We start from the raw sequence: 24,878 nt of genomic DNA on the forward strand, positions 1-24,878 counted from the left end.
TTATGGTCGCACCCAAGAGCGCACCCCACTGAGGAAGATGGCGGCGCTTTGAGATCGGACTTGCAAACGTGTATAGGGAGTATTCACTGGACGCCATATTTGTGGGTGCTCTTAAACGCATGCTCAGAGCGAGGTCACATAGGGTGCTAAGACAGGCAGTCTTGATGGTGTTGAATGCACGCTGAAAGAGAACTGTGGAAGCTTGCCGTCAGCACGCGCTCAGCAGTCGCGCACACAGTAGGGAGGCTAGCACACAGCTATGGCCGCCAGCGGAACAGGAAGGGATGTCCCATCAGGATGATCACTCCGACCACGAGCAAGAGGTGTAATTTCTATCTAACAAATCACCGCGAAATAGCTCAAAATGTAAGTCTGACTTCGCGAGAACAATGCTAACAAAAATACCGTCGATGGCCTTATTTTTTGCTTTTCTTCTGTCGTCCTGTGTTGCATGAATTTTAGGCCCACTGCTAACTTTTATGTCCTGAAAATGTATCATCCGAAACGAGTTTGACTGATGAAATAAGGGAACTATTCAAGGGCATAAGCTGTTCTCGAGAAGTGCATTTTGTTTGATGAGAGCGATAACCGAAACAAAAACTGCTTTGCCTCGAGAAAAACAAAGCCAATCCCATCAAAAAGTTTGACTGCAAATCGACTTACGGAACGAAGCCAATTCAATCCAGTAGAGGTTTTGTTCGAGGTGTTGGAGCAATATCGGGCCGTGTGGCTTTGTGTTATCGTTATGCGTTTTCGCTGTGTGTTTGGAATAGTTTGATTGCGTGAAATTGGTTGTGAACTAATCGTGGTAACCGTGAGCTTGGTTTCGTTTATCCATCCTTGGACTGCCGGTTTTTCAAAGGTGCACCCACCACACCCATCTGACCGGAGTCCCGTCTTCGCAACTTGAGACTGTCACAAACTCAAGTCCGTGCTCCAGTGCGACATATCTCGTTCTTTTGCCCAGTTTGTGCGTTACAGTGCTGTGCAAGAATTTGAGATAATTAGGGCCGTCAACGAAATCCAAGTATAATATATTTCTTTCTTTTTTCTTACCTCATTAGGCTGGCCGTTTTCGTAAAGGCTGTGGCTGTAGAGTTCTACATCTAAAAAAGTGAACGGTTTCGCGAAAGGAGCTTGTCTTGCTTAATTTTCCTTTTCTGCAACATATTATGAAATTTGAAGGTATTTTTAGAATTCTAATAGTTTGAGGTTGCTAAACAGTAAACTTTGTAACAGCAAGCGTGAACAATAGTGTTAGTTCGACGTGAGCGCGTTGGTGAAGTTAAATAAAAAACAGAAAGAATAAACACAGGGACGGACAGAACATCAGCTGTTCTGTCCGTCCCTATGTTTACTCTTTCTGTTTTTATTTAACAATAGCGTCTTTGCAATTTTGGTCTAGTCATTGCAAGGCCGGCTCAAAACCACAGCAAAGGGAAACCGTCGTTTCGAGGTGAGTTATTTGTACTCCCCGAGGGTAGGGGGAGGCACCAATAGGTACCGGCGTGGCCGAATACCCGCTAACAATTTTGCCGGTATATGCGTATTGCGCTCTCTGCATACTTTGGAGTGCATACGTGAAATATTCTGTTTCAGCCTCTGTTCCGAACCGAGAGCGAGTTGCGAGCACGAGCTCACTTTTAAGATGCGTGCACACACTAGGCATGTTGCAGCAGTCTTCCAAAGGCCTCGGCACACCCATACCCTCAAGTTCCTTTTTACTCCAGCGGGTGAACACGTAGCTCTTGAACAAATTAACAGGCAACTAACTGTGACTTGCCTCCTGGGAACCACGGCAGGACTTGTAGTGCGCAAAATGGAGCCGTTAGCATTTTGTAGCCACATAAAATGGTGTGGCAGACCAGATTACAACAGTGAGCACTCGAACGGTTGTCATCAACGGTTAGAGAACGAATGAGAAGTTCTATACCCCTTTCCACTCCGAGTCATCGCGTCTTTCTTGGTCCTTGTGGGTTTGCGATCCCTGGCAAAAGCAATCGCAAACATAAAAAAAGTGCAGGTTTGCAGTGCGCTTACTCTGTGTGATCGGTTTAGTCGTCCATAGCAGATGCACAAAAACAATTTGTGCCGCTACGACACTTTTAGTGCTGTTCGATTGGCTTTGTCGTATCGTAGCGTCGGCTGCGGTTAGATTTAGATTGAAACGGTCTATAACATTTGCGTCGTCCGAATCCGCCATTTCTAAAAATTGCCGGTTCAGGAGGTTCTGTCATGATAGTGCATGAACTTGTGCTCAAACGAGTCTGGTCACTCCCTCAGTCGATGATGATTGGTCCTGCTGGCTCCACTGAGGAGCGGTGACCTAGATTGAGCTCCCCCAGTGTCCCTTTTCTACCTATTTTGGCTTATTGTTTTGCCCCCAAATTCATTCTAAAATGCTTCTTCCCTTTCCTTCCTGATTGCGCACATAGTTTCGGCCTGGGAGTCCTCGAACCCAGTTTTCCTTCACGTGGCGTTGGGTATTTTGAAAATGGCGGGTGTCACTTTTTATCTCTCCATGCATAGCGTACTCGTCCAATTCGCATGGCAACATTGTGAATGAACCTTTTTTTTTTTTCCAGCTGGATGGTGGATGGAGATGAACTGCTGCCTGTAGTGGCTGGTGTCCGACAGAGCTGTTATCGGAGCCCTTTTTTTAATGGCTTAGTGAAGTGGGTCTCGTTACATACATGGTGTAACCAAGGAGTTAAAAATTAATAAAAAAAAAATTGGGCTTGGGAAGGGGGGGGGGGGTCGTTTTTTGTTTATATAAGCTTATTGCACTACTCTGTATGCCTTTTTTGATCTGTGTATCCTACCTGTTATGACACTGCATATATTTTACTTGGAGTTGACCTTGAGGTTGCCAAGTCGTCCAGCGACATCTGTGATTGGTTGTGATTAATATTTGCAATTGCTGCTATCTGTTTCTGAGATACCTGAATGTCAAATTCTGGTGTGTACTGCTTGTTCATTGGGTGTGTACTTCTTTAAATGTCATGCCAGTGTTACGGCCATGTTAGCCTTTCATGCTTTTCCTTGATGTGCAACTTGTGTGGGGTGTGCGAGTAGTAAAGCAATGCTTGTGTTGGTCATTTGAACACCCCTGACATGGATCACTAGCGACTTGACCATAAATGCAGAAGGTGTCAAGATCATCTTCTCACTAAAGCTTTTCGTTGGGCTAGGCGATGTATTCTGATCAATTAAATATAGCACAACAGGGTCGAAAAAGAGAATTAGAATGCAAACACGCAACATTTGTCTGTGTTACATTCCCATTTCTCTTTTTATGCCACTTCTAGCAACTTGTTGTGTGCAGGAAACTTTCCTTTAGAGACTAACCTTGAATCGGAAATAAGGCAGGTAAGTTTGTAAAGAAAACTCGTAATGCAAATCCAGAATTTAGAGCAGAGACTTTGAAGTTTCATCAAAGGAAGCATACGAGATAAAAAATGTTTAAACTCTGTCGTTCATGAAAGTCTTGAGGAGTGTTTTGAAACTTGGTCATCTGTCTGCTGACGGAAGTCTGGAGAACACAGTCTTGAGACTTCTGCACTCTCTGCTCGTTCCTCTTCCGTCGGTTTTCCGTCTCCCGTCGCGAGCGTCCCATTGCTCCACGCGTCGAAGCTAACCGTTCGAATCGTGTGTCCCCGACAGCCTACGAAGAGATCGCTCCCGGCGTGCTGACCGAGTGCCTGTCCTGCGACGAGTGCGGCTGCTTCTTCCCCAACCGAGACCTGCTGAGTCTCCACCTGAAAGAAGCGCACGACTCGAGGAAAGGCAAGTTTGAGTGCAGCCGGTGCCCCTACACGAGCATCTACAAGTTCGACGTCAAGCGCCACGAACGCATACACACCGGCGAGAAACCCTTCCAGTGCCGGTTCTGCAACCGGGCGTTCGCACAGTCCTCGAACCTGATCTCGCACCGGCGGACGCACACGGGCGAGCGCCCGTACCGTTGCGGCCGCTGTGACCGGGGGTTCAGCAGGAGGTGCGACATGCAGCGCCACTGGAAGAGGTGCGACGGCGTCGTGTGACCCGGCCGAAGCCCTGCGGCGACGACGAGCAGTTCGTTTCGGACGTCCTTGCGTCGGACAGCTGCGCGCGTTGCGGCGCTTGCCTGCTTTGCGCGCGGCGTGATATTTGTGAGTGTGTGGACTCAAGTTGCGTGTGGGACGACCTGGCACGTGATGCGACGATTTTGAGTTTGACGGTCGCCCTCTTCTGGCAACTCCGCCCGACCTCAGCGGGACGAGGAATCTTGGGGCTTCACTGTCGTCGCTCTTTTCTCGTTTATTGCCCAGAGAGAAGGCTTGCAGGCCTGGAGAAAGCGGATTGTGGTGTGTTACCGCTTGCTCCCGTTGTTTAGTGCGTTACAAATGCCAGCTAAAAAATTGATCGGCGTTGGCCTAAGATGGATTGTGCGTTGCACAAGCAGTCTTTGTTTGTTTGTTGCGTTTTCACTAAACGAAGTATGATAAAATGTCGAAGGAGCACTTACACAGACTTAATTGCATTACCGTAAAGTACAGGGGGATTGTCCGCCACATCTTTACTACCCACTGGGTTAATGGGCAACTCCGCTTCATTTTTTGTTTTAAAAGAATGAATGCAGTCCTCTTCAGTATCACCTAGGAAGACCACATATGAAATATTAGGACGTAGTTCTATCTAAAGGCCCGTTCACACACTTGCGACCTCTTAAAACCGGGTGCCTTGGAACCTCTTAATATCTTATCATGAGAGGACACACTGGTGCCATCTATTGGGTAGCAGTGTAAAGTTGGAGGTCCGGCATATTTTCTATTTTTTTCGCGCATTATCCTTTTTTTCTTGGCTCGAAAAACTTTTGTCAACGTTATAAACGAGCCTTTCGTATAGGTATTATGCACAGTAGTCCTTGGAAATCCCGCAAAACCTTCGCTCTTGTAAAATGCAGATCCAGAGTCACCGCATAGATGGTGCCAGAGTGCCAGTGTGTTCTCTTATCCGAAGAAATTTTAAGAGGTTTCAACGGGTCTCGTCTCTTGCAAGAGTGTGAACGGGCCTTAAATGTTCTTTAAACGGTCTGGCAAACTGTACAACTCGCCAGGCTGCCGAAATCGGCTGACCCGAGCAGGCGAATTGAGGCACAACCAAAAGCGCAATCAAAGATATGGCATGGGCGTAGCCAGCATTGACCTAAAGGTCGCCACCATTGCCCCCCTTTGCTTGTTCATACTTTTCTGGTCGAGCGTAATGGGTGACATCAGCAGCGTTTTCTCTTGGCGCTCAGCGGTGTCCTTGTGGTTGGCGTAATGTGCCTGCGAAGCGTGCTTCTTGGGAGCCGTTTGGCGGCCCCACCATGGTTCCACTTCCACAGTCTCCCGCGTCACGACCGCCGTTGTCTCACCATTTGTGATTATTGTCTCTCGGAAGTTTTGTCCACACTACGGACACTACGTGCGCAGACTAATGCTGCAGTTGTGATGATGTCTTCGAATGTCATAGACACCAAAACGTAGCGAAGTGTGGTGCAGACTACACTTGATCCTGACATACGCCTGCCCCCACCCCGCCAGTCGTTGCGTAGAGGATCACGTGACATCTTGCACCACGTGATAGGCATGTTCTTGGCAGCCCAAGGCCAATGTTGCCGGACGGAGTCGAAGTTTCGATTTCTGCTCGTGTTTAAAATTATGTTTAAAACTATATATCCCTTTGTTTACAAAGCAAATGAAGTGTGTTTTACTATGGCTTTTTAGTGCGAAATCACTCATTATCCCGAAATTTTCAGAATTGAGTGGAGTTGCCTTGTAATGCATAATTTGAAGAATTCTCAAATTTGGAAAATGTTAATAGTGGACGCTTGAACGAAGCAGGCGATTCTGCGGTATATTACGGTAATAGTACAAAAGATTATTGGCAGCAGCCACTAGCTTGAGTATTGATCTATAAACGTTTCATGTATTCTAGCCTATTTTGAACTGTATGGAAAACAAAATAGGAACTCGTGTCAGCGTAAGCACATGCTTGGTATTCAAGTGAAGTGCCAACATTTGCAGGTCGTATGATTTAGAACAGGGGTCTCCAAACTTTTTGACTAAAGGGGCGGATGGAGGATCTGTCACTGTCTTAAGGGCTGGTACAAAAATAAATAATCATAAATGAGGTAAAACAAAATTGATTATACTAGATAAGCATATAAATACAAAATTAAAAGTTATGAGTAAAAATTAAGCAAATAAAAGGTGGATGAATACATATGCAGTATTTCAAGATTAAATTTTTAGATAATTATGACCCAATAATTGGGACCCACAAAACCTACCAGGCACAAGCCAAAGCACGTAGGAACTTTGGAATCTACACACAGGGCAGAAGACTAGTGAGAATGATAGAACTGATGCTGACAATATGCAATAGATACGACAACAGACTCTAAGCCCAATATACATGGGAATGCAAAGGAATTTTAACACGCATAGTTACACAAATACGAAACAGGGGACTAAGAATGATGACAATGTCCAATGAATAATATGGCGAAGGACACGCCTTACGATGGGCAGTTTTCTCAAGTTTTATTCTGGTATCCTTGCCTACTTTACGGCGCCACTTTACGCGCGTTTTTGCGTCGGTAGCAGTGGACTTGCTGGGAACGGGTCCCGGGCCGGGCTTCGTTGAGAGGACTGCGGCGAGCCACGGGCCAGTCGGAAGAACTCCGCGGGCGTGGTTCGGCCTGCATGTCGAAGTTTGGAGACCCCTCATTTAGAACATACTTCAATTTACCGTGCTCTCGCATCTCCTACAATATTACATTATTACAATTATAGATGGATGCCTATACAGCTATACGAAAAACTTGAAGCAGTTTTTGCTTTCTAGCATCTTTTATTAACAATCAGTGGCACTCACTCCTTTGGTCTTTAAATAAGGACGCTTGAAAGTGAAAGTTTAACCTAAGGCTACCAAGGCATCCACCTGTATCAGGAATTGGTTGCAATTATTATCTTCAAATTATATGTACCTGCTGGTCTCTACTTTGGACATGCATGTTGCTGCATTTACTGCATACAAGGACAGCAGGAAAGAGCATGAAGAAATAACAAGAATCATTACTCTTCAGGTATGATGGGGGCATTACGATCTTGGTTTTTTTTTCATGCTCTTTCCTGCTGTCCTTGTATGATTGTATGAGGATAAATATAAATTAAAACCAAAATGATGCAATACAGGGAAACAGGTTCATTGTGCACAAACGGTCTGATCTTATATGCGGCTGGACTTTTGGGGGAGACTTTTTTGCCCATTAGTTCATGCCAAGGCATGACATTGCATAAGTTGGCTTGCTTGCATGTTTGCATCAATAGTCTTGTGCTTGGCTTCGTGTAGGCTGAAAGCTATGTGAAATGACAAAACTTTGGCGCATAGTTTACCAAATTGTCTATCCCGACAAAGATCACAGAGTGGTAACAGGAATATGGATTTCTATGTGTAGAGTCTTAGAAGAAGGTAACGAAATATTTTTTTTTCTTTTGTAAAATATTATATTCCTGACATGGATCACTCGCGACTCGGCCATGAATGCAGGAGGTGACAAGGATATCTTTTCATTATGGCTTTTAATCCGACTAGGCGATGCATTCTGAATTATTAATAAGCGCTCGACAAGGTGTACATGATAAAATGCAAGCACTTGAGATTTGTGTCTGTGCTACACTTCCTCTTGTTCAGTGTTTCACAGTTTTCTTTTTGTTTTTTTATCATTTTTTTGTGTACATGATAGTATACTTTAGTGACAAACACTAACTAGAGATAAGTCAGGTATGCGAGGTGGCAGCAGTTTGTAACATGCACCGAAGACTTACAACAAAGGATATTAGTCTCCTCAAAGGAAACATGCCAGTTAGATAGTTCTTTTGTGTTGTCCACAAAAAGACCCGGGAAGACTGTCTCATCTCCGTCTGTCTTCATCCAAACAAAAATTGAAATATTCAAATTTTGTTCTGAAATGAGTCAAGCATGATGGATAATAACCGTAAATGATAATCGCATGCTTGCATTTTGAACGACTGGCAATATTTTTCGTTCCAAACGGTGCACTCGAGCGAGCGCTCGAAGATTTGCGAACGGAGAGTGCGATGCGTCATGAAATATCCGGCACAAACAAACAGAAAGAAAAGATTCCCCGCATTCGTGACGTAGCAATGCTGGCGTGGTTATGAGCTTTGCCGTTGGTGGCATTATCAGCGTTGTGGTGGTGTCAATAGTGTCAACGCGTTACAACCGAGCCGTTCGAAGTACCCATAAGTGACGAGCGTGTGACTGGCCCAAGAAGCACGTAGCTTCCACAACGCTGTCAGCTTGGGGCTGAACGGGGTGGGGAAAGCAACTTTTGTCCGAGTTTTGAGCAACGGGCTAATCTTCTAGGGGAAGAATGGCTGTCCGGGTACACAAACAAGGGTCCGACAAAGCGGGGAGTACCTCCTTTCCGTCTTCTTGGACTGTTTGGTACAATGCGCGGCAGGAAAGCTAAGAAGGAAAATGTTGAAATTCCAAAGAGCTGCGCTGCTTCAATGGAACTTGCTACGTGACTATGTGTCAAGTTCCCCAACGTTGCTAGATTACCTCCCAAATAGGCTCGACATGCATCCACCAGGTGCTTATTGAAAGATAGTTTAATTAGCTTTAAAATTTGTTTGCTTGTGCCTTTCAACGAAAGACATGTATTTTCGAGGTTATGCCGCAACATGCGACACGTTAAAGCTATAAAATGAGCGCTGGAATTTTGTTTCCGTACCCCTTTAAGAAAACGTTCTTGAGAATGCTAGGTTGTCTGTCTGTCCATCGAAGTCCCAAGAACAATGTCTCGTCCCTCCATCCACGGAGGTCTTAAGAAGAGAGTCTTGGGATCATTAGTTTGTCTATCTGTCCCTCGGTGTTGGGTTTTTTGTCGTAAGCGCCTCGCCACCGTGCACGTCGAAGCTAATCGTCGAATATGCCTTCCTTCCCCGGCAGCCCACGAAGAGATCAGCCCCGACGCCGAGCTCTCCTTTCGCAGCGGGTACGGCGTGGTCTCGCCGACCTGGGAACTGCCAAGCCCCCACCCGAGGGACGTGAACGGCTCCAGGAAGGGCAGGTTTGCGTGCGGCTACTGCCCCTACTCGAGCAACTTCAAGTGCAGCGTGGTGTGCCACGAACGAATTCACACCGGCGAGAAACCCTTCCAGTGCCGGCAGTGCAACCGAGCGTTCACGCAGTCCTCGGCCTTGCTTTCGCACCGGCGGACCCACACCGGCAAGCGTCCGTACCCGTGTGGCCGCTGCGGCCGGGTGTTCAGCCGGAAGAGCAGCATGCAGCGACACCGGAAGACGTGCGACTGTTCCGTGCAAACCACCTGAAGCTTGCCGGCGGCGATGACGACGAGCCATTGGGCTGGGACGTTGTCGCGCCGTGCGACCGCATGCATTGCAATCGTTCGGCCATGCCTGAAATGCATCTCTGGCCAGCTTGTTTGGCGTCCTCTGCGGAGCGCAAGTTCTTCTGCTTCGTGCACAGGGGTTGCGGTGATGTCAGAAAACGGAGCTCTTATTGGCTAGTTGAAAAAAATAGTGGGCAAACCTCGAGGCGTCTAGCATCAGGATCTACCCGCTATCCTTTCAATCAAAACCAGTCAGAGCTTGGCATCGTTCTGACGTCACTGCAACTCCTGCACAAGAAGCAGGCGACTTGCTCTCCGCGTACTGCCAGTGCTGAAGGTGGTTTCGAAGCAATGGCATACAATGTCAGAAAAGTCATGTCTGAGAGGAGCGGCGGCGTGACACTTCTGCTGCGTCGTCGACGCAGGAATCGAGGGACCGCGTTTGAGGCAAGGTAGACGCACTGACCGGAGATGCGCTCAAGGTGCCGTAGCACGGCCACGACGCGTGCGGCGAGAGCTTCGTGGTTGCGCCGACTAGGGTCGCGCGTAGAACAACAGGTTCGCGAGCAGCGATTGTGCGACTGGCGGTCGCCCTTCTTCCTGCGACTTCACCTACCCTCGGTGATGGCGGCGGGGGGTATTAGGCCTTTACTCTCTTCTCTTCACTTCCGAAAGAGAAGGAGGATTGAACAATGTTGCTGATTCTTCCCGTTCTTTAGCGTCTGAAGGGAATGAGACATGTGTTCATCATAACAGGAATTTGTGTAGTATAAAAGAAAAAGGGAAAAGGCACCAGCTTGAATATTAGTCTGTGAATCTGTCATGTTCTTTAGCTAATTGTGGACTGTAAAAAAACAAAGTGGGTGCTCGTGTTTGTGCAGGCCTGTGCTCATTGTTCTTTTGTTAGTAAAATTTGAGCATTTGCATATCATACGGTTTTGAAAGGGGGTCTCCAAACATTATGGCTGAGGGGCCGGATTAGGTGTCTGTCGGAGCCTCGAGGGCCAGAAAATAAACACGTTAATATAAATGTGAAAAAGAAAAAAAAAGTAGAGAAAAGTGATCTTATACAAAAAATGAAAGTAGAGTAAAAAAAAACTTCATGGTGTAATAAGAGAAAACCTACGAGTAATACAGTTCAATATATAGTATAAGTTAATATATTTGGCTGATTATGACATACGTTCTAGCGCAGAAACCTCACCGTGCATTAATCGAGGCATTTACAAACGTTGGCATATTTGAAAATGGGAGAAAAATAATGAAAATGGTAGAAATGATTATAGCAACACGCACAACTTATCAGACAGAAAAACAAAATAATTTTAATGTAATTACACAGACATAAAATGGGACTAGGAACGTTGATGACAATGTGCATTAAATGTGACACAAAACTATGAGCAGCGTAAAAAGTTGGAAGGGATAGAAGCCACGGGGCCAGGTGTCGCTTCAAGGACTGCTGCCTGCCGCAGGCCGATGGGCAGGCCGCTGGGAGCCGGGGTTTGGAGACCCCTGATTTAGAACATACTTGATTTTACCATGGTCTTGGAAATAGGTACATAATATGTCCTGTTATAAAGTGAGTTGTGGTTTAGATTTTCATATTATTGTTTTGTCACTTGAAACCTGCAGTGACTAAAATTGCCTCACCTTGCGGAGATGGTGCGACACTTAAATTGGCATATTTATAAGCTCCGTTTATTGTCTTTGGCAGTTGTGGTTATTGTTTTCAAATTATTTGAAATTGCTGTCCTCTATTTCGGAGATTCTTGGACAGCAAATGATAAGTTCCGGTGTCTGAAATAGGAGGCCATTGTTGGGATCCTGTTATTTGTTCATGCTGTTTCCTGATGTGATGTGCAAGTTTTACGAATATAAATCTAAAATAAAAGCAGAATGACAACTTGAAAACAAGTCCACTGTGTGCTAAAGTTTTTTTTTTTTTTTATGCACAGTTGGAGTTTTAGGGAGAATTGTTAACCCATTGGTTTAAGCCAAGGTGCATAAATTGGCTTTAATGTGTGCATCAAATGATCTCGTGCTTGGCTTTGTGCGGGCTGGAAGTTATCTGAAATAATGAAAACTTGGTGCATAGTCCATTGAATTGTAAGGAAAGTGGACTCTGACACGAGGATCAGAGGGATAATAGAAAGATGAACTTCTATGTGGAGAACCTTAGGAGGAGATGAACAAAGTGTCTTTAATAAGAAATTGTTTAATTAGAACAAAACATTTAATCAGAGATCGGACATGTACGCGAGTTGGTAGAAATTTGCGATGCAGACCCAAGACATAAAAAAAAGAACATTGAAGTCTCTTCAAATGCAGCATGCGAGGCAGAATGTTCTCGACTTCTGGTTGTTCGTAAGCTTCACAACTTCATAAACCACTAAAGTGGTTTGTGGAGTCGTCTATTTATGGTTATAATGCAATCTACAGGCTCTAAACATTATAAATAGCCCAAGATAGAGATTTGGCGCAGAAACCAGAAGGTGTAAGCAGACGTGCGACAGTCAATCGTGAGTGATTGGTTCCCATTAACAAATCCCATATATTTGAAGTCGGCCCCCTTGCCGCGTGGGAAGCGATTGCTCGCGATTGGGTGTGGCACGTCTGACGGCTTTCCGTGGTTTCTGCATCAAATCGCAGGAAAACAGGCACGTCGCAGTCTTTAATCACGTTTTTAATAGGGAACACTTTAGTGCCCCTTTAAGAAGATTGTCTCGAGAATGCTAGGTCGTCTCTCCATCCGTGAAAGTCTCAGGAAAACAGATTGAGTCTTCTAGCCTGTCTGTCTGTCCCTTTTCGTCGGTTTAGGACTCCTTGTAAGAGTCCCGCCGCCACGCATGTCGAAGCTAATCGCCCTAAACTCCCGTCCTCCTTCCCCCGACAGCCTACGAAGAGATCACCCCAGACGTGGGAACTGAGTTCCCCTTTTGCGACGAGTGCGGCCTGCTGTTCCCGACCGGGGAGCTGCTGAGCCTCCACCTGAGGGACGCGCACGACTCCAAGAAGGGCAAGTTCGAGTGCAGCTACTGCCCCTACACGAGCAACAACAAGTTTGACGTCGTGCGCCACGAACGCGTGCACACGGGCGAGCGGCCCTTCCAGTGCCGGCTGTGCGAGCGGGCGTTTGCGCAGTCCTCGGCCCTGTCGGCCCACCAGCGGACGCACACCGGGGAGCGCCCATACCCGTGCGGCGGCTGCGACCGGGCGTTTGCCAAAAAGAGCGACATGGTCCGCCACCAGAAGACGCACACGGCCGAGAAGCCCTTCCGCTGCGACGTGTGCGACAGACGGTTCTCGCAGTCGTACGAGGTGCGGGTACACCAGAGGGTCCACACGGGAGAGAAGCCGTTTGAGTGTGGGACGTGCGGGCGGGCGTTTGCGCACCGAATGAGCCTCAAGAGCCACCTGAAGCTCCACGACAACAACAAGCCGCCCGTGTAAGCCGTTCTCAAGCCTGACGACCCTCAAGACGCATGCCTCGCGGCCATTTGGCTACGGGGCGAACGGCTAGAGCTTCGTGAACCCGTTGGCAACGAGGCACGTGCGTGACAATTGTGCGTTAGGCGGTGGCCCTTCTCCCGGCTACCAATAACACGTGACCCTCGAGACCCTGTCGCAGGCCCCGCAAGTGTTGAACCTCGAGGAGCACGGCGAGAGCTTCGTGAACGTGTTGACAACGAGGCATGTGGGTGATGATTGTGTGTTTGGAAGTGGCCCTTCTGGCGACTGCGCCCAAGCTTTGTAATGCTGAATGATCTTCAAGTCCCTGTAGCATGTTTCGCTCCATTTCGGCTGCGAGGCACACGGCGAGAACTTCTCAAATGGGTCGACGACGAGGCATGTGGGTGATGACTGTGTGTTTGGTGGTGACTTCACGTCCGGCGACTGTGCTCAAGCTTTGTGGTGCCAGACGACCCTCGGGGCCCTGCCGCACGCCTCGCAACTGCTTGGCTGCGAGGCACGTGGCTAGAGCCTCGTGAACGTGTCGGCAACGAGGCATATGGGTGGTGAGTGCGTGTTCAACGTTGGCCCTTCTTCCGGCGAGTGCGCCCAAGCTTAATCGTGCCGGATAACCTTCGAGGCCCTGCCGCATGCCTCACAACATTTCGGCCACGTGGTGTACGGCAAGAGTTTCGTGAACGTGTTCATTACTATGCGTGTGGACGATGATCGTACGTTTGCTGTTTGCCATTCGCCGCACATAGTATTTCAGTGTCATTCTGAGTCTGTGGCAACAGCAGCGGACACTCGTCGTGAGGCAGATCGTGGTGAAACTGAACTTTTTTCTTGTCTCTGTGCGCCTAGTCTAAGAAGCTTGACGAACGAGTGCCATAGACAATGGTGCTCGGCTCGTAGGAAGCGTAAGAACGCTGAAGAGCTCGTCGTGATAGTAAGGCCCGACTTTGGGGTGGAGAACGAAGTATATGGTGAAGAGATGGAAAAAAAAAAGGGGAGAGACATCTTGAATTTGACCACAAGGTTTATTTCTTCTACTTGTGTACATGGGCGTTCGGTGCAGAGGGAGGTCCCCCTTGGGATTCCGCAACGAGATGTTTCGGTAACATACTTTTAGGCCGCAGTCACACTGACAGTGCATCATTCAAAATTCAGTCCGCAGACACTGTGTGAGGCGTGTGTGTTTTGTTGTAGGACAGTCCTGCCACATTGGTCGCACAAAAACTGTCTGCAGGCGAACCATGCGTGTGTGTATAGAACAAACATGCTTTGAAAACGCTCGAAACGTGTCTGCAGATGTTTGCGTCATTGTGTGTGTGCAGCAAATACCGTGTTCTCTGCGTGACGTATGAACAGTGTGACTACGGCTCTATGGTTTCTAGTCAAGATGGCACGATTAGGATTATGGAGAGTGAACGACAAGCTCGTTGGTATGCGTAACGAGTGCGGCAGAAGCTTGAAGCCCTTCATGAGATCAACACCGTCAAAGTTGGCAGTCTGTGTTAGTCTCATTTGTGTCGATAGAAGCGGAATAATGCGACAAAATGGATTTGATCCTACGAAAACATTGTATGTTATAGTGCCCGTTTGGTCAATCATGGCTCTCCCTTCCTGGAGAAATGCGGTCTGCTCTCCCCCCCCTTGAAAAAAGTTCTCCGGACGCCCAGGCTTGTATATGTTTTTCTCAAAAGTCGTCGTAAACGTAAATGGAAAGGTGCTTATACTCGTTTTTTTAGAGCCTTGCAAAGGGAAACAGGAATTGCAAAAATGTGGGTCAACCATTGTTTCAACTTTGCTGCCCTAACCAGGGTGTTGTACCAGAACCGGAACCAAAACTGAACCGCTTGTTTTTCTCGAACCGGAGCAAAACTAAAACGAAAAAACCGTTCCAAAACAATTTGCAATGGGTCATTTTTTTATTTTTATCTTTTGCTTATTTACAAGTATTGAAAACCCTGAAAGGGTCTAAGCAGGAGAGTCACAACCTACAAACACAACAAAAATCAATACAACTAAAATGTAAAAATATGGCACCGCGACAATACTGTCGTTCACCGTAGCGCAAGTATAAATGTAGACGTAACGGGGATTGCAATTATGATGCATGCGTGGAGCTTGTCACTACAAACGGACTTCCGTTCCACTTGATGGATGATTTTGGGTTTCGAAAAATCATTGATCCCACGTTGAACGGCCTCAAGTAGCGTCTCACAGCAAAAAAGGCCAAGATTGCTAGGAAGAAGGTCTCAATGTTTAAAGATGCAGCTGCTGTCACTGAAGAATGACTGCTACGCATTTGGCACGCTCAGTTCTCGGCGTTATTTTCCAGTAGGCTTAGCAGGCCAAACTTAACTTGGAAACACTCGTTATTAGTGAAATGTTTGACCGACATACTGTGGAGAACTTGAAGAGTAAAGTTCTTGAGGTACTTTCAAGGTGCTAAATTAACACGGGGCAAATTTACAGCATAACGATGGACAACGGAGCGAACATGGTTAAGGCATACATTTCTAGCGGAACCTGGAATTCCCACCGCTATAAAATTGGATCAGTCCGATTTGAGGCATCGACGCGCCCAGTGGCTTTTCAACAGATGCCTCCCACCTTGGTGAGTTCAAAGGAGTCGTTGCCTTCTCAGACGGTGGGCCTCTGCTTCAAAGCATGCTCTGTGCTAAACGCGCATTGCAGCTTGTCGTTCACGACGCACCAAAGTCCGAGGCAGCTGACGATCGGTTGTAAGAAAAGGTGTGAAATGCAGTCCGAAAAATATAGTTGCAGACCGCACTCTCAATGTTTCAAAAACTCAAACTGAAAAAAAAACAAAAAAAACATCCTTGATTGCACTACGAGTTGGACGTCGACTGTGGCTGTGATACGATGACTGCTCAAACAAAAGGAATTCTGCAACAATTCTGCAACGAACATGACTAAGTGTCAGTAAGCAACGTAGTTAGCTCCCTGCATCCAGTCGAGAAAGCGGCTGGTATCCAGGGAGACTTCTACTGAGCGTGGCTGACGTGTCGAATCGAAAGCACCAAGATTGATACCCACCTCGTGGGCCTACTTGCTACGGTTAATGAAGTGGCGAGAAAAGCTCTTGGGGGGGGGGCTCGGGAACAACGCATTTTGTGCTGCCCTCTTGGACCTTCGCTACCATGTAGCCCTGATGGGCAAAGAAAGATGCAGAGCGAAGCAGCATTTGCTACTTGCATGGAAATGATGGTGCCCAGCCAGAGCTGTCTGAACCGTTGGGAACTTCCGAAAAGCATCCCTCTGCTGGCAACTACCTTGAGGCTCTCGTCAAGGAACTGGAGGGCGTTCAGCAATTTTTCGCCAAAGTTTCAGGAAATTCAGAGCCTTCCGGACAGCTTTCAGCGTGTGCCTCAAATAAGCAAAGATACAGATATTCTACCATTTTTGGCAGAACGAGACATAGCAGCTTCCCAACCTGCATTCACTTCCTGTCATCGCTCCTGCGGTACCTTTCACCCAAGTCAGTTGGAGAGCGCCCCTATTCAAGGTTGAAGTACATTTTATATTGTCAACAAACCTTTTGAACCCAGACATGCTGATGACGTCCTCTTTTTTTAGTCGTTTAATGCGAACAATAGAGCAAAATGAGCTCGATGCATGAACGCTGTCGGAGAAACTGAGATCTTTATAACTTAAATATGGCGTGTTTCCGAAAAAAAAACGTCTAGTCTGCTTCAAAATGAGGTCTCGCATCTTACGGAGTTGTTATCCCAGTAAAAAGACATAATTTTGTGATAAGAAAGGAGAGAAATCCAAAGAGTGGTTGTGACTCTAACTGCATTCCAGAAAGCCTAAAAGGTTGGGCTGTGAATTAGTTTGTGTTTACCTTATATTCTGCAACTACTGCAAAAAATAAAAGGGCAGGTTTACGCGAAGTGGAGTGCTTAGGCATAAGCGCTGCTTGAAACTCGCCCATTTCCCTCCAATGTTAAATGATCCGTAGTTGTTTTGATGGTTGATTTACGTTAAACTCCCTGATGTCAGTAAAGGCAGGGGTGAGGGGGGGACTTCGTAACAATTCTGTTTTCGATCCTATTCTTCAGCACTTTAAAGATTAATAACTGAATCTACATTAAGCAGTTGGCTTCTAGATGAATTACTATGAACCGGTTCAAACCTGTTTGAACCATTTTTCTTTTCTGTTCCGGAGCTGAACGTGAACCGAACTTAAATGTCTGAACCGTAACACGAACTGTAACCAAAATGAGTTCCAGTTCGACACCCTGACCTTAGCAACCTGCTCACTTTTAGAACATTAAACTCTGACAACCGTCCTAACACAAACTGACGAAAAATAAAAGGCCATTTGACCATGCACAGTTTGTATCTGGAAGGACACTTTCATACACCAGGGAAGTTCTCCAATCAAAACTTGAGCACACAACAAAACAAACCCATCACTTCCACTTTGTGTGCGTTCCTTTGTTTTTTTTTCCACCCTAGTCTTGGGTCTTACTATCATGATGAACACGATGAACAGCCATCTTACCTGCACTTTGACTGTTTTTTCATTACAGAAAATCTGGTGTACGATGCCTGTACATGTTTGCATCTTAACATTTCTTTTTTTTTTTTAACTTGCCCAAAAGTTTGCGGGAAAAATATCTTGTGATAAGGACGTGGTTGGTCATTCAGCCTTTCGTGTTAACGAACACAGTCATGATATTTTGTGATCTTTTTCCGTTCATAGAAATTAGGTCTGCATAAATTGTATTTTGTTTGGGTACCTTCCAAAAAAACTTTTTTTGGTATATGTGTAGGCTTGTAGTTACAATCTGTCTGTTCGTTCATGTCTGTCAGTCAGATTACATGTTTATCGCTGCTTGTGTTCAGTTAAAATATTGACTTTTTTTTGCCAAGTATGTTGTAAGGAAATTTTCAAAAATTGTTTTATCCGAGGGAAGAAAAAGTTGTCACTTATTACCCAAGTAACATTTTTGTTTTTTAACATTGCATTCTTTTTTAGTTGTTGCAAACTTTAAATGTTACAAATATTACATCATATCCCTGGATTTCTTCACTCCTACCATTTTAACTTATTCAAACAATTTTTTTTTTCTTCTAGACTGTCCAGTTTGATTGAGTGCCCATGCTTCATTCACAATGAGCATTCTGACAAATTGTGTTAATTATGCAAAACAATCGCCCTCAAGTTCAGTTTCGTTCTTGCCAATGTTTTTAATTCTACAGGTTGGTGTCTAAACAGCCGCAGTTTTCTGCATGAGTTTCTGCTATGCCTAGACACACTCTGGTGCAGTTAAACAGTCACTAGACTCTCCCGTAAATTTTTTTTCTTTGTGTTTGGGTAGGAGATGTACACCATGTAGTATTTGCTCGTATTTAAATACAACACACCACTAAACAAACTTTCACCGAAAAAATTACTTTGTGCAATGTTTACACTGCAAAGCATGTCTTGAGTGATTCCTAACCATGCTTCTATTTTGAGACATTGACCTTGATATAGGAGCATGTTTTAGCATTTGCTCCTAACTCAAGATTAGTCTCGCAACATAAATATTGCGCTTAAAATTCCTTTTGTAAAGGAACACTTTATTTTGTGACGTATGTTTCCTAGTGGGGTGCTTTCATTTTTTTTCTATATTTAATGTTTTTTGTAATGTTTGCAAGAGCAGCATTTTAACTCCTTGCGAATGAGACGCCAGCGATTGGTCATATCGCATGCTGTGTTCTGGTTCTCCTAGATAAGGTGTGTTTTTTTATCTTGGATGGCCTTCCTGCATTATTGTAATACAGTACCAAGCCTGCATTATTGTAATACAGTACCAAACCTGCATTATTGTAATACAGTACAAAACCTGCATTATTGTAATACAGTGTGTAGTTCATTCTTAAGTAAAAATATAACAAAAATGAACTACAGACTCTGCCCTCAAGTTTTTTTTTTGTTGTTGTTTTTTTTGCCTGATATTTGGCTGCATTTGAAATGCACAATACCTTCATAATAATATCAAAAAGCAGAAGCTATCACCTAACTTGCAGTTCAATAGCCTTTTTTCTTTCTAGAACCCCGTGAACCTTTCTTTGGCGACATGAGAAATGGCAATTTTGGTGATTGCATTGGTTGAAGTGATTTTAATTCTATTAGAATAAAATGATCGTATTATTAAGAATACTTTATTTATTTATTTATCCTAAAGACCTTCCTGGGCAATATATAAAGAAGAAAAAGGGGGGGGGGGGTGTACATAAAGCAATAATTTGAGACAAAACCAAGCAACTTTAAAGCATTTTTGTCTGACTGAAAGAAACAGCGCAGGGTACAGCTACAGCTTTTTTTTTTTTTAATATTATTGTCAGACACCCGCACGGTCACTCGTGGAGGGTGGTTTCTCCTCTGCTCAGCGGTGACGTGCGGGAAAGCAATAGCCCTGTCTGCGGCGGTGCGCGGTGCAGTCAAGGCATCGCTGCGAGGAAGCCAACTAAATTCCAATTTTCGTTCGGGTTTTTTTTTTTTTTTTTTTTTTTTTTATTAATTTATTTACAGCGAAAAACACAACGACAGCGGAAATGTTCTGAGGCAAGAGAAGCACTGAAATGTTCTGAGGCAAGAGAATATATATATCTAAAAAAAAGGCTTGTTTAAAAGCGACATTGAAACTCGGGTTTGCGAGAGATGCACACGGGTGAAGCAGAAAGCATGAAATAATCTTAATATTTATTTGAGCTGAGGAGAGCCGCGACCATGGCCGCGACGAAGCAGAAAACCAAGTTGCCAAAAACTTCCTGCGACGCCGCGCTAATTAATAATAAAAAAAAACAGTCAGGTATTTCAAAACTCTGATAGATTATAGCATGGTATTACTAAAAAAGGTCTGTTGGTGCAATTACAATTTTAAAAGTATTACTTTTACTTAAAGTTCAAGAGGCAGATTGCAGCGGTTCCCAAGTGGCGGCGCGGTGAAGCAGACGACAATGACGACAACATGGCGGCTGCGTACGAGCAGACTATCGGGTTGCGGTTTTGTTCCAGGTTACTTTTGTGGTTGTAGGCGTTGTAGGCTGGTTTTAAGTTTAGCGAATATAATATCGAAGCAGGGCTTATGTGTCTCACAGTTTCTCACTATACGTTTTGGTATACTGTGGGACACGTGCCAGCGGTATCCTCGAGTGCTTCGAGCGGCGCTTTTCAAGCCCAGGTTTGATGTCGGTGTGGTCTTTCACATCTACCCTGGCAGATCGCCAGTGAAACCGTGTGCAGCCTTTTGATGTTACTTCTAATCACCGGCGAGTGTTTTTGTTTTTTTCCTTCCGCCGTAGGTTTATCAAACTGCGAGATCTTGGTTGATCGTCTTCGTTAGCATAGGAATGCATGCATGTTTATTTGGAGTGATAATACCAGCTCCCCCTCCCCTCCTCCACACCAAAAACTGACGTGACGAACGTGCCCTGCTGCCAGCGTTTGCCTGCTGCTCATCTTGTATAACAGGGTAGAACATAACAAGCTGGCGCGCTAAAAACGACAGAAAAGGAGCGTTAAGCCGAGTGGGACATACTTGTATCTTGAAGGATAAGGATTGGTCGCAGCCGGGTGCAGGAACAAATCCATATTTTGCAAAGCTCGTGTACCCAGGAAGTTTTTTCAATGCACTTGCCATGCCGAGGGAAGGAAGAGGGGGGGGGGGGGGGGGGGGGGGAGGAAGAGGGAATTTACTCCCCCCCCCCCACCCCCCTCTTAAAAAAATAAAAAAAAAATTAGAAATTACATTTGGTTAGAGCACAAAGTCCATGGGTCCTGCAAAAATTCTACCCCAGTTTCCTTCCAAATCTTGCATCACAGAAATAAGAGGTCTTGTTGTTTCTCGTCAAGGTTCATTCAGAACCACAGCCGCTGTACAGGTCACGAAGCCACCGTTGCGGTTTTCAGGATTTTTTGGTAACAGTGAAAGCTATGAACCATAGAGATTTTTTGGAAGGGCAAAGGGGACGCAGTTAAAGCTTCTATACTACACCGTTTAGTAGTTCACCCCTACACAACCGCGGGATAGAGTAATGAAATAGGATGAGATAAAAATTAACTTTCCAGTAACTACTTCCAGGAGTTTAGTGATTTTATGGTATCGACGTCTATCGAAGCAACAATTGTTTGCAAGTTTCGTCGCGGGACAGAGTATTTATTGCCTGTGGCAACAAGGGCGCGAGCGCCAAATCCAGCTGAATTGTGATACAAGCTTTTAATACTTTTAATCTAGTACACTTTTATACCCTAATGTTATTTATAGTTCATTTGTGAAAAATAGAAAACACTGCAAAATGAAACCCCGAATTTCGGAGAATTGAGAGCCTAACAAAAATAAACTCCAATAAACTCGGAATCTTTTGTAAAAAAATGACCTACAGAAAACACCCTCCGAATTTGACCAAAAATTAAATCCGAAAACACGGAACCTGGAATCTGCTGGATTTTGCAACTGGTGCGGAAGCAACATTTTCATAGCCTTGTTTTTGTTTTCCTACTTGCACGCCTAATAGCTATGAATATAGCAGTTCTATACCATGAGCAGCATGTCTGCTTTGTTTATTGTAACCTTTTTAAATCGAAGTTCCAATGCCTAAATAGAAACCTAATTAAGGTGATTATACTTGTCTAAGTAGAAAGCGGGACACAACGGAAAGTGAAGGGGGATGTGGGTACAAAGTGAGACAAAAAGAGAAAGCTTGCTACTATTCAGTTAACCATGAAAACAATTTTCTTTTCGTTGAGTAGTTGAGTGGACAAGCACCTTTCTTACCCATTCCGCAAAAACTAAGCATGCCAAATTTAGTAATATAAAAAATAGCCCCCTAAGATAACATGTATCTTTTTATGTTTATTCTAATACACTATCACAAGTTGTTCTTGTTTTCTTCATTTGTTTGGTACTGATTTCATGGGGAAGTTCCATGAAAATGGGACTTTTGGTTTTATTCACACAAAGAAAATGGGACATTTGATTTTATTCACACAAAGAAAATGGGACATTTGATTTTATTCACACAAAATGATTGGACAACATGTCTGAACCTGTAAAACAAGACTGTCCCGGCCAAGATGGGAAGTCTGGTCACCCTAGACACTTATTTGACACCACTAAATGAACATGTCTGGAGAAAGATGCAGGATTTTTTAAAGCTTTTTATCATTACAATTTTTGTTTTGCACCACAGGCGGATGTTGTTTTTACAGAACATTCCTTTTCTCTCACCAGGTAGGCTCTTTTGAGGTGGCCACTATTGTGAAGCACGGCAGTGACTACTTTCTTTCGCGTAAATGTGGCAAAAGTTCCGACAGGAAAATGCCCATGTAACTTTTTTCTTCTACGTCTGTGCTGCAGATAATAGGCCGCGCAGATTATGCGGAGTGGGACACCATATTCAATGACATTTCTCTGTCGGAACTCTCTTGCAACATGCAACATGAGAAATTAAGGCAATGAACAGTTTAAAATGACAAAACCCATCGCATGGAGACCGACCCCGAAGCGAAAAGCTCGAAGTTACTCTGTGTGCTGTTGTTCTGTTCAGATAAGAATGCCTGTCAAATGTTGATCGGAGCGAAAGAACTCAACGTTTCCACATCTTTCTCAATAGGCTGGGAAGCAACAACTCTGATGGAGAGCTTCCATCGTTACTGCAGCGGAAGGGTGATAACGGCCGATGAGAGGAGGACACACACAACCCCCGACAGGATACTGTGATCGCCCGAATGTCATCCTCTCAGTGAGGAAACCTGGTGCCTACTTTCCCACACAATGTGTAGGAGTCTGGTGGAGGACATGGACACTATTTTCTTTCAGGCTCCTTTGTGTGCCATGGCGAGATAGTATATATCATGGTCTTGCTTTCTGGTTTGTGTAGAGGCGGTTACTAATTTCTATCAAAACCCGATTTATTCTTTCATTTTCTTCTTTTGCTTTCTTTGACAGCACGCATTTCTCAGTGTTGAAGTGACCAAGAATATGAATGCTTTATCTATCAGTATTTTTACTGAAAAAAGTGTGTCATTATGGACCTCTACAAATAAAATGTAATGTTACATGTCAGAAACATTTTTGCATGTAAAACTGGTATACACTTAACTTTTTTCTGTGTTTTGCTTCACTTGGTTCTATGCTCTAATTAGATGGTTTTATATTCTAGTTAAACATTCTTAATGTCCTGTAGGTGGGATTGAGTAGCCCGTTTGACTGTTAAGTGTTGTATCGTTAGATACTAGTCAGAAATGTGTTGAATGAAAAATTTTTTGTGCATGCTTTATATGTCTTTGGGGACTATATGATAGGCCAAAAATTCACCATATAGAATATTACTGGTTGTAGAGGCTTCAAACTAGGCATCATTGGGGACTCCAATAGGTCAAAAATTAGCCAGTATATTACTGCTCATTGTAAGCAACTATTTCTAATAGTGCATATATTTTATCTTGCAAATACTGCCAAAATCTTCAGTTCAATAATACGCATGTCGGAATCGTTTCAGGACTGCCCGGCAGACGGCACCAGTGCGCCGATGCGTTCGGCGGTTGTGAGAGGACTCTACCGCGAGAGGACTCGACCGCGAGAGAACACAAATGCGCGAACCAGCCTTTAGAAATGAGTTCCAGTTTTATTGCCCCCGTGTTCGAAAAGCAACAGTTAGGAACTGGCACTTGCAAAGAAGCTTACAGGGGTTGCTTTCGTACGAAGTCCATGGTTCACCCTAACTATGAGCTGCGATAGGACCAGAAGTGTACTTGCGACAAATACGAATGTTTACATTCCCCGCTTTTTTGTTTCCTTCCCATTCTTTGTCGTCCTTGCTGTTTGTGAATGGGGAAGGCTAAGACAGTTTCCTGCCTGGCCGGCATTCATACGTCGGCTTTGAATTCACATCCTTTCAAGATGCACGTCGGGATTGACCTATAGGGACTTGCACCTAGACACGATTACACCTTTCCTGCAGATCGGGAAGATCGAGCCCGTGCCGCAGCGGGAAGGATCTTCCACTGCGAAGACAGCAGCGGCCTCTTTTCGTGGAGCGAAGCAGACGACTACCCGCAGGACGACGGAAAGCACCGCCAGTGCCGCCTCTGCACGTACTCAAGCGACAGCTGGGCTCGGCTCCTTAACCACGAAAGAATGCACAAGGGAGGGAGACCTTTCAGCTGTCAAGTGTGCGAGAAGGCCTTTACGAACAAAGACCACCTGGTGACCCATCAGCGCATCCACACGGGCGAGCGCCCCTTCAAGTGCGATGTCTGCAGCAAGACATTCACGGACTCTTCACACTGGAGGCGCCACAAGAAGACTCACCTCGGTGGCGATCGCCATGTCTGCCAGCACTGTGGCAGAGCGTACACGCGCAAGGACGACCTGGTGAGGCACGTTCGTATGTGCCACCGTCACGAGGTTTAGTTGCGCGAGCAAAGCGGGAGGTCTGCTTGCCGTCGGGGCTGACCTTTCCAAAACCAGTCATACTCTGAATCACTGTAACTGGGCAGACGGCCAAGGCTACGGTCCCTGTGAGCCAATCACAGCGTCGGAGGAAGGCACAAGGCTATTATTGATCTCCCTAATTGTGCACAGTGCCGTAGAGGTCACGGACAGGAGAGAGAAAAGCCACTTTTCTATGAAGTAGGGTAAGAGGCAAGTTCCTCCTTCCCCGCCTCTTCAACTGCTTAGGTTATACCAGGGTTCCCTAAACTTTATGGCTGAAGGGCCTGATTAGATGCTTGTCACGGCCTCAAAGGTCAACAAATAAATAAATTTAAATTTGAATAAAAAGAAAAACACCTCAATGAATAGACATATATAAGCATTTTAATACAGATATTTAAAGTGAAGTTAAAAGTAGAAAAAATCGAAAAACCTAGATGGAAATAGCGAGACTTGCATGCAATAATAGAGGCCCACAAAAATTCATTGGGCATATATCAAAGCGAATATGAACATTGTCATTCACATGAGACTGGTGATGACAATACGCAATG

The 24,878-nt window shown here is 45.1% G+C and overlaps 1 protein-coding gene and 2 long non-coding RNA genes across 3 annotated transcripts; all 3 read left to right on the forward strand.

The window, feature by feature from the left end:
• Nucleotides 1–697: 697 nt before the first annotated feature.
• LOC121837569 lies at nucleotides 698–11,323 on the forward strand. Its single transcript, XR_006078204.1, has 2 exons — nucleotides 698–2,675; nucleotides 3,664–11,323. It is a non-coding gene; the product is annotated as an uncharacterized LOC121837569 (long non-coding RNA).
• A 957-nt stretch (nucleotides 11,324–12,280) lies between these two features.
• LOC120850184 (gastrula zinc finger protein XlCGF71.1-like) lies at nucleotides 12,281–12,862 on the forward strand (the record flags this gene model as incomplete). The annotated part of the gene is made up of 1 exon (XM_040222616.2): nucleotides 12,281–12,862. A coding segment is annotated over one exon (582 nt), but the record flags the coding sequence as incomplete, so codon positions are not given.
• Nucleotides 12,863–21,269: 8,407 nt separating this feature from the next.
• LOC121045562 lies at nucleotides 21,270–24,650 on the forward strand. The gene is made up of 2 exons (XR_006078205.1): nucleotides 21,270–22,630; nucleotides 23,852–24,650. It is a non-coding gene; the product is annotated as an uncharacterized LOC121045562 (long non-coding RNA).
• The last annotated feature ends 228 nt before the right edge of the window (nucleotides 24,651–24,878 follow it).

Source organism: Ixodes scapularis, unplaced genomic scaffold (assembly GCF_016920785.2).
Source record: "Ixodes scapularis isolate PalLabHiFi unplaced genomic scaffold, ASM1692078v2 PGA_scaffold4__175_contigs__length_147842914, whole genome shotgun sequence".
NCBI lineage: Eukaryota > Metazoa > Arthropoda > Arachnida > Ixodida > Ixodidae > Ixodes > Ixodes scapularis.